This window comes from Salmo salar, chromosome 05, assembly GCF_965601325.2.
Source record: "Salmo salar chromosome 05, fSalSal1, whole genome shotgun sequence".
Taxonomy (NCBI): Eukaryota; Metazoa; Chordata; class Actinopteri; order Salmoniformes; family Salmonidae; genus Salmo; species Salmo salar.
Genome location: NC_138295.1, coordinates 35,415,171 through 35,425,375, shown reverse-complemented (window position 1 = coordinate 35,425,375; position 10,205 = coordinate 35,415,171). Strand labels below are relative to the sequence as shown.

Sequence of the window (10,205 nt, the reverse complement as noted above, 5' to 3'; positions counted from 1 at the left end):
CTATTAGCTGCTGCCAATGAATCAGCTACTCTTCCTGGGGTCCAGCAAAATTAAGGCAGTTTATACAATTTTTAAAACATTACAATACATTCCCAGATTTCACAACACACTGTGTGCCCTCAGGCCCTTACTCCACCACTACCACATATCTACAGTACTAAATCCATGTGTATGTATAGTGCGTATGTTATCGTGTGTGTGTGTGTGTGTGTGTGTGTGTGTGGGGGGGGGGGGGGCGTGTGTCTGTGCCAATGTTTGTGTTGCTTCACAGTCCCCACTGTTCCATAAGGTGTTTTTTTATCTGTTTTTTAAATCAAATTTTACTGCTTGCGTCAGTTACTTGATGTGGAATAGAGTTCCATGTGTCGTGGCTCTATGTAGTACTGTGTGCCTCCTATAGTCTGTTCTGGACTTAAGGACTGTGAAGAGACCTATTGTGGCATGTCTTGTGGGGTATGCATGGGTGTCCGAGCTTTGTGCCAGTAGTTTAGACAGACAGCTCAGTGCATTCAACATGTCAATACCTCTCATAAATAAAAGTAGTGATGAAGTCAATCTCTTCTCCACTTTCAACCAGGAGAGATTGACATGCATATTATTAATATTAGCTCTCTGTGTAGATCCAAGGGCCAGCCGTGCTGCCCTGTGCTGAGCCAATTGCAATTTTCCTAAGTCCTTTTTTGTGGCACCTGACCACACGACTGAACAGTAGTCAGGGTGCGACAAAACTAGGGCCTGTAGGACCTGCCTTGCTGATAGTGTTGTTAAGAAGGCAGAGCATTGCTTTATTATAGACAGACTTCTCCCCATCTTAGCTACTACTGCATCAATATGTTTTGGCCATGACAGTTTACAATCTAGGGTTACTCTAAGCAGTTTAGTCATCTCAACTTGCTCAATTTCCACATTATTTATTACAAGATTTAGGGTTTAGTGAGTGTTTTGTTCCAAATACAATGCTTTTAGTTTTAGAAATATTTAGGGCTAACTTATTCCTTACCACCCACTCTGAAACTAACTGCAGCTCTTTGTTGAGTGTTGCAGTAATTTCAGTCGCTGTAGTAGCTGACGTGTATAGTGTTGAGTTATCCGCATACATAGACACTCTGGCTTTACTCAAAGTCAGTGGCGTGTCGTTAGTAAAAATTGAAAAAAGCAAGGGGCCTAAACAGCTACTCTGGGGAATTCCTGATTCTAACCGGATTATATGTGAGAGGCTTCCATTAAAGAATACCCTCTGTGTTCTGTTAGACAAGTAACTCTTTATCCACATTATAGCAGGGGGTGTAAAGCCATAACCCATACGTTTTTCCAGCAGCAGACTATGATCGATAATGTCAAAAGCTGCACTGAAGTCTAACAAGACAGCCCTCACATTCATTTTATTATCAATTTCTCCTAGCCAATCATCAGCCACCTGTTAGGTGCCTGGATTATCTTGGCAAAGGAGAAATGCCCACTAAGAGGGGTGTAAACAAATTTGTGCACAGAAATTTAAAGAAATAAGGTTTTTGTGTGCATGGAACATTTCTGGGATCTTTTATTTCAACTCATGAAACATGGGACCAACATTTTACATTTTGCGTTTTTGTTCAGTATAATTTGGAAAAGAAAATGGTATGTATAGTCGCAGGTATATTAGGTATGTCGAGAATACAGAGAATACAGTGCCTTCGGAAAGTATTCAGACCCCTTGACTTTTTCCACCTTTTGTTACGTCCTCAGCAATCTACACAATACCCCATAACAGGTTTTTATGAATGTTAGCAAATGTATAAAAAAAACAGAAATACCTTATTTACATAAGTATTGACACACTTTACTATGAGACTCGTAATTGAGCTCTGATGCATCCTGTTTCCTGGGCCCTGGTGATAGCTGTTTCTCAGTCTATAGGTCCTGGCTCTGATGCACCTGTACTGTCTCTGTCTGCCAGATGGTAGCAGAGTGAACAGTCAGCGGCTTGGGTCCTTAATGATTTTCTTGGCCTTCCTTTGACACCAAGTGCTGTTAGTGTCCTGGAGGGCAGGCAACCAGGGCCAGATGAATGCAGGGGCTTACCGGGGCTGAAGCCCCTGGGCCCAGGCCCGTGGGGTCCCAAGAGGACCCCCCCCCCCCCCCCCCCCCCCACAGAAAAGTGTTTAAAAAATATATTATATATGTAATAAATATTTTGTATTTTTTCTACTGCAACTGCCAACCACAGGAGGACTCAGGAGCCCAGTCTCAATGAGTGTAGACAGCCTGCTGCTGCCTGCTGCCACTCTGCTTATCATCAGATGGGGTGAGGAGGTAGGGGCCCACCTGGGTAACTGGAGGGCCCTGCCTTGATTAGGTAACTGATCAAAAAAATAAAAAATGTAAACTGCATAATAAGCAAATGTGACTACTACTAGTCAATTATGTGAGTCAAGGCTGGGACCCAAGAGGCAACAAATATTAAAATAGATATTGCAATTTTAAACAACCACAGTAGCCTTCTCTCACTGTTCAAAATACACCAGAGTACATAATTTATCCACAGAGGATCAATAGTGTATAAAAAATGACTGTGGATTATGATTTCTTAATCCGACACTGCAGGCAGCGTTTCCCCGGTGATGCGTTGGGCTGACAGCACCACCCTCTAGAGAGCCATGCAGTTGAGGGCGATGCAGTTTCCATACCAGGTGGTGATATAGCCCAGCAAAATGCTCTTAATGGCGCATCTGTAGAAGTTTGTGAGGGTCTTAGGGGCCTTGACACATTTTTTCAGCTGCCTGAGGTTGAAGAGACACTGTTGTGCCTTCTTCACCACTTGTGGTGGAACCATTTCTGGTCCTCAGTGATGTGCACGCCAAGGAGCTTTTGACCCTTTCCACTGCAACCCCGTCAATGTGGATGGGGGTGTGCTCCCTCTTCTGTCTCTTGGCGCTCCTTGTTTTTTTTTACATTGAGGGAGAGCTTATTTTCCTGGCACTACTCCGCCAGGGCACTAACCTCCTCCCTGTAGGGTGTCTCATTGTTCTTGGTAATCAGGCCTACCACTGTTGTGTTGTCAGCAAACTTGATGATTGAATTGGAGTCATACGTAGCCATGGGTGAATAGGGAGTACAGGAGGGGGCCGAGCACACACCCCTGTGGGGCTCCGGGTTGAGGATCAGCGTGGTGGAGATGTTGTTGCCTACCCTCATCACCTGGGTTCGGCCCCTTAGGAAGTCTAGGACCCAGTTGCACAGGGATGAGTTCAGACACATGGCCCTGAGCTTAGTGACAAGCTTGGATGGCACTATGGTATTGAAAGCAGAGCTGTAGTCGTTGAACAGCATTCTCACATAGGTATCCCTCTTGTCCAGGTGGGATAGGGCAGTGTGCAGTGCAATGGTGATTGCGTCATCCGTGGATCTGTTGGGGCGGTATGCACATTTTTGTGGGTCTAGGGTGTCGGGCAAGGTGGAGGGTTGAGGTTTATTTATTCGCACCGAAGAAAATAACTGAAAGACAAAACAGTACAGATAAGAAAACTGGTAAAAACGGTGTGCAGGTGAAGTTGGACGCCCAAAAGGGCTTATATGAAAACCACTCCTCAAATATAAGTGTAACGGGCGTCGTAAGGATTAGACCAAGATGCAGCGGGAACGTGTATACTCATCTTCTTTATTAAATCAAATGAAGGAAAAACAAACAAATCACGTATACAAAACAACGAACGACACTAAACAGTCCTGTCAGGTGCACAGACACAAAACAGGAAACAACTACCCACAAATCCCCATACAAAAACACCCCTATACATAGGACCTTCAATCAGAGGCAACGAGGAACAGCTGCCTCCAATTGAAAGTCAATCCAATGAACTAAACATAGAAATAGATAAACTAGACTGAACATAGAAATACACTAACATAGAACATAGACCAAACAACCCCGGAACACATAAAACAAACACCCCTCTTACATAAGTACATAGCCCAACAAACCCCGAAATACTCTAAACAAACACCCCCTGCCACGTCCTGACCAAACTACAATAACAAATAACCCCTTTACTGGTCAGGACGTGACAATAAGTATATAAAAAAAAGTTTGTTCAATCAGTTAAAAAAAGCATATTAATTATAATTGTGCATGATATACTCAGTATGCAAGAAAAAACTACATAGAGGGGATTATTGGGTAGTTTGGTTTATCAGGCTCACCCCCAGTCTTCACTTGAAGTTATTGAGGGATGATGAGGTTTTGGCAATGTGAAGATAAGAATTCCAGAGTACGGTACCTCTGTATCTGATAGAGAATGGACTATGTGGGGAGGGTGAAGGTTATCACAGTGTATTGTGTTATATAGATGGATTTCAGAATTAACCTAGAAGAATCAATTGAAGGGTTTAGGTAAACTGTCTGGGAGGTATGAGTATTTGTAGATGACAGTGCATAATTGGTGTACATTAATGTCGTAAATAGACAAGATATTGAGTTTCTTAAACCAAGGTGCAGATGTACCCAGGTAATTAGAGAAGGTGGCTAGTCTTGCACATTTATTTTGTATGATGAGCAATTTGTGTAGGTAGGAGGCATATGTACTAGCCCAGATAATATCACAGTAAATGAGATATGGGTAAGTAGAGTTAGGAAGCAATCATGATGAACCAAACCACTAATCTTGATGATGATATCAACATATTTCATCACTTTACTGCAGTCAAACTGAATATGATCTTTCCAGGATAACTTTTCATCAATTAGAACTCAGAGGAATCTAGTGGATTTCACTTGTCCATTTCATTTCCACCAATTGAGATTCTGGCTCTTTATTTTTATTTTTTTGAATATTTTGTATTCTTACTAGTGAATACAATAAAGTAGGATTTTTTTTACTTTTAAAAATAATTTGTTTATCTGGAATCATTTGGAAAATTTGGCCATACCTGAGTTGGCTTCAGAAATTAGTAAATCAAAATTCTTGTGTGATAAAATCAAATTGCTATCATCAACAAAGAGAATGGGACGTACGGTAGAAGACACAGCAGCAAGGTCATTGATATACTGTAGATTAGGAATAACAAAGTGATATGGTCCTTGACTAGCCTCTCAAAGCACTTCATGATTACAGAGGTGAATGCAACGGGACCATAGTCATTTAGTTCAGTTACCTTAGCTTGTTTGGGTACAGGAACAATGGTGGACATCTTGAAGCACATAGGGACAACAGACTGGGATATTGAGAGGTGGAATATGTCCATATATTCCATCCAGCTGGTCTACGCATGCACTAAGGACGAAGCTCGAGATACCGTACCGGCCGGCAACGCTTAAAAATTCTACTTATGTCAGCAACCGAGATCGGGAGCCCACATCTCTAGTTCATTGTTTTGCTTGAATCTCAAATTGTCAGTTAGGCCGAATAATTGTTTTCTATAATAGCTTTTTTTTTACTAAACTATTTTGTAAATTAAATGAAATGTAAACGTTTTAGAGCTGAAAAATAAAATCCACTGTTCTTTCTAATTTCCAATGAAAACTTTTGGTGCAATTCTATTTTACACCCACAAGATGGTGTCTGATACTGGAGCAATGAATAGCCTATCAACGTATCCTGTGTATACTCTGATCCATAATACAGTATATTGAGAGGACTATGTAGGATAATAAAGATGTAATGAGAATAATAAACTCTTAACAATTGATTTTCATATAATAGTCTTGACATAGCCTACATAAAATGCAATTCCCGATAAAGCCTAGTCCCAGTCAAGGCTACAACAGGTAAAAGTTACATATTAATCAGAGATGATTGTTGCATGATGCGATGTAAACATCAGTCAAAACAAACTGAACATAACTCCAGGACCATGACATTGTGTAGCGCACTGCATACGTCAGAAGATGTTCGAGCCTCCTGTACCATCGTATGCGAGAGATCTTTTGAATAGGGGGTATCGTTTACATTCTATATCCATCATGGTCCTTTGGTCACCGGCGGTCAGGGCCTCCCTGAAGAAAGTCTTTGTTGCTGCTACCACTCCTTTTACTAAGCCTTTATTGTTGGGTCAAAGGAAAGACGGCAAGCTGCGTGTGTAGAACTGGCCAGGCCCTCTTATTGTGTTTCGTAGGCTACAACAGATTCTAAAATAAAACGTCTTAAAACCTCACCTCTTTCAGCTCTCCGCTTCCAGCAATTGTTCCTGCCCGAGTCTTATCTAGCTTCCCTCCCAGTCCAAGGGGAATGTGCCCTCACTGCCCTGCTCTCTGAAGACTCACTCTATCATATGAGTGAACACACTATACATAAACTGGAGGCATGCTAGGTGGAACACGACAGGCACATGACCAGTCACAAACTGATGTCTCGTGCTCAAGATGGAACAAAAGGTAAATGGTGTGATAAAGATTGTTTCATCATATTATGAAGTCAGTTACTTATAAAGTGTATATCCTGCCCTCTTTCTGTCTCCATTCTTTACAGTCAGTGAGATGTCGCTGTTTAGGCCTACTCGATACTGAGTTGATTTCTCTGGTATTCTTTCAACCTTTTTTGTATTGATACATTTAAAAACGAAAAAGTAAACATAAAAGTTACTTCAGGCCAGGGTATTCATCTTATCAATTCTTGATGAATGATTGACTTCATGTGTGTCAGTAAAAGTGATTTATCATGCATTTATGGGCATATTATTCACCTTCAATAATCTGGTGTCACGTTTATGATGAATTCCTCGTATCGAGTTAAATCATCATGGTTTATGATGTGCAGAATGAATCGCACACATTTGCGCAGAAAAATGCCATGACTCCCACTACAAGTCGAGCCTGATCAATGATTTACCATGTTCTCAAAATAATGATGTGGAAGAATGGTGTTCTCCGCAGACCGCAGAGTGAGTAGTGGGCCTCACCTATCAGTTGTCCAGGGGCCATTAGGGAACACATGCAGCCCAGTTTGGATCTGCGGTACTGCGCTGCTGCTCAACTCCTCAGAATGGTAGGTCATGCAGGTCTTGAGTTGTGATGGGCGGAAAGGTGAGGCAGGATATTCTTATTTACAGTACCTGCCACAGAGAGCTGCCAATATCATTTGTTGCATTGATGGAGGAAAACAGTCTGCTGCACATCCACACACCATGGGGTGCTGCTTGGGAACAGTGGACTCACGCCACGCACAGAGGATTATTTACATTTGATATAAAACGCTGTATATCCTGTTTCTAAAGTTAAAAATAAATCCAACAAATATTTATTCTAAGAATTCGAACCGATGTTTCCCCTTTGAGAAACCCCACCTCATGCTGGTTTCCCCAGAAAAGATAATCTCTACTTTTAGACACTAGGTTTACTATTTTTAATTGATCAAGGTCAAGTAGGCTGTTTTGCATTCTCTTCATGCAACGTTGTGACTTGTATTGGGCAATGAAGGGCTGTGCAAATTGTTGAATTGTGAAACAGTGAATTCAAGAATTGAAATGTAGTATAATGTTGATGTTGCACTAAATGGGTAAATGATGTTTGACTGATTCATTTATAATCTTTATTTTCCTGTCAGTAAAGTCTTGGAAAAGTTTTTCAAGTCATTCAAAACCTTACGCGATTAAACTGTTTGATGATGTAGCAAAGATGGTGCCAATACCGTCATCAATACATATTAAATATATTTACATGTCATATTAGTGAAATTCAAATGCAGAAAGTGTTTCTAGAACTGAAAACTGTCACAGCAGTTTGTCCTGAACAAGTGACGTTGCATACTTCCTTTGTTTTTCAGTATAAAGACACAAACGGCCATGCACTGCAAGCAGTGCTGAGTACGAGTACCGAAGCGGATGAGAAATTCTTTCAGACAGTTGCGCATTAATTAGTCTGCACTACGTTGTTCAGAGGATGTATGGTTGATTTTTCTCTGTGTTTTGTTTATTTAAAATTTGGAGCCTTTTGTTATCGTGTACAGAATATTTTAGGAATCAGGCACTTTGTGGCAACGCTTGTTCAAATTCAATCCAATCAGTTCCAAGGAGGGAGGGATACTGTCGCGCGGGTCGCACCTGCCCCCGGGGACTGCTCTCATCTGTCTCTTCAATTGGAACCAAAACTGCGCTGGGGAGCTGTCCTGCAAAACAAGCTCTGGGATACAAGGAAAACTGCTGAGTTTCTTAGATTTTGATCTAAGGATTTTGGGGATTAAAAACGAAAGGGAATTTGTCATATCACTTTTGGACTATTAGCCCTAGCTACGAATTTTCTCCGTTTTCATCCTCAGCCAACACTTTTGGCTCTTCCTTGGGATTGATATTATTGAAGTAGGCCTATCATCTGTGGTCGACAGAATGGCCCCGCTCGACTGCGCGAAACTGTCAATCCTACTTCATTTGATCACATATATAACCGGTAAGAATTATTCCATTTTTATCCAGAGATGGTTTATCCAAAAGTATTATTTGATTATGCGAGTTGAATCTCAGTATAATTTCGTTACTTAATGCCCCCACATTTGGTGATTTATTACCCTGTCAAATATGAAGAATTGGAGATTGATTTTCACGTTTAGTCTGTCATTTTTCTGGAATGCAGCCTATTAATAAGAAGATTGTATTTTTTTATTCAAGAGTTTGAAGACATAAACACATTTTGTTTTGGAATGGACACTTTACGACATAGGTTTATGAGGTGATCATTATCAAGGATAATCCTGTTTAAATCATGACCATATCACACAATCCAACTAAGTTAAAATGAAAATGCCCCTGTTCTTTCTTGGAATTAAAATTCCATGTCGTTGAAATGCAGTTATTATGGTAATTCAAGTTCATTTAAAGGTTGAGGTTCTGCCAATTAGGAATCCATACAGGTACGGACATTGCAGTTCATCTTGTCACCAGTAGATGTCACTTTCCATTGAAGTGAGGATTTAGCCTAATTGGGTACCGGCTACTGCGGTGTTTTACTTTAGTGAGTTTATGACCTATACCTATGAGTTTATTATCACCTATACCTTTCATCTATTACCTCATTAGTTCACTGTTCTCAGTTAATCTCAAATGAGTTCGTTCAGATTGGTCGTTTTTGTGTGAAATGCACTGGATATTGGTGAAACTATGTCTGATGTGTTACAGAAAACTCGGCCCCTGGAGGAGGGGAAATCAATTTGAAAACAGAACCAGTCTTTCAGTTATGGTGAAAATATGTGTTCTAGCACTGTTATCATGTGGATCTCCTGAGTGAAATGTTGTTCAACATCTTGAGAATAGAATGTATGTTTCACAAAGCAAGCCACATTGTTATCACTTGGCAGCCCCGGGATCTTGATGCCTCTCCATGTAAACAAAATGGAGCAGAAAAGGTGGATGTTTCTCTAGATTGTGTCTGTCCCGGTGTGCTACACAGATATGTCTTCCTCCCCGTGTCCAAATAAACATGACATCCAAGCAGAGGAAATGCTGCCCCCATCTATCTCCTCCATCCCCTGCTACTTTTTTAGTGTCTAGCTTTGTCTACAATGTTTCCAAATAGATTTCCTTCACTGTCCACAAGCGGAGCGTGGGAAAGACACAAGGAGGAAGCGGATGGAGGGGCAGGAGGCACCCTGGTATTGTTCTGGCCAGTAGAAGTCACGGAAATGTGACACGCTACCTGAGAAAATATTCCTTCCCGGAGCTCCTTACGCTCACAGTCAACCACCAATGTATGTCCAGCCCCAATCTCAAGACAATGGGGAGGAGGAAAGGGAGACCATTTCTGCATGGTGATTGGCTGTATGGTAGGGCCATTAATAGTAAATGGGGTCTAAAGACAGGGATGGGGAGAGGTTTGGTCAGATGGACAGGTACATTACCACAGAGATGGGTAGGTGATTTGTCCACTACAAATAATCTGAAATAAACCCAACTAAATTGAAAAACAGGCATTTATTCCTTATTGTGCTGGTGATGTGACTTTGTTTAGTATTGGGAGTCATTGAGATTTTTGGTGGATTTGTAAGGCACTGCATTCACTACTGTAAGTCGCTCTGGATAAGAGTGTCTGCTAAATGACTAAAATCTAAAATGTACATGTAGAGATAAGTGAAATAAGAGGTGTTGATTATAGATGCTTGAAATTGGTAAATCCTCTTTCCTATCGCAAAAAGCAAACGCTAACATTAGTATATTGTATTTGTTACCCAACTCTCTCCAGATCAAAGCGGACCCTTATTAGGCCTTTCCTGTCAACCCCATTTAACCATTACATTCCTGTCAAC

At 41.1% G+C, this 10,205-nt stretch overlaps 1 protein-coding gene across 1 annotated transcript in view; it reads left to right on the top strand.

Annotated features, from left to right (window-relative positions):
- The first annotated feature begins 7,773 nt into the window (after window positions 1–7,773).
- Window positions 7,774–10,205, top strand: part of LOC106604726 (vascular endothelial growth factor receptor kdr-like) — a 74,673-nt gene continuing 72,241 nt past the window's right edge. The window contains exon 1 of the mRNA XM_014199675.3: window positions 7,774–8,356. Coding sequence (XP_014055150.1) covers window positions 8,296–8,356 — 61 coding nt within the window. The 5' untranslated portion in view covers window positions 7,774–8,295. The remainder of the gene's footprint in view (window positions 8,357–10,205) is intronic.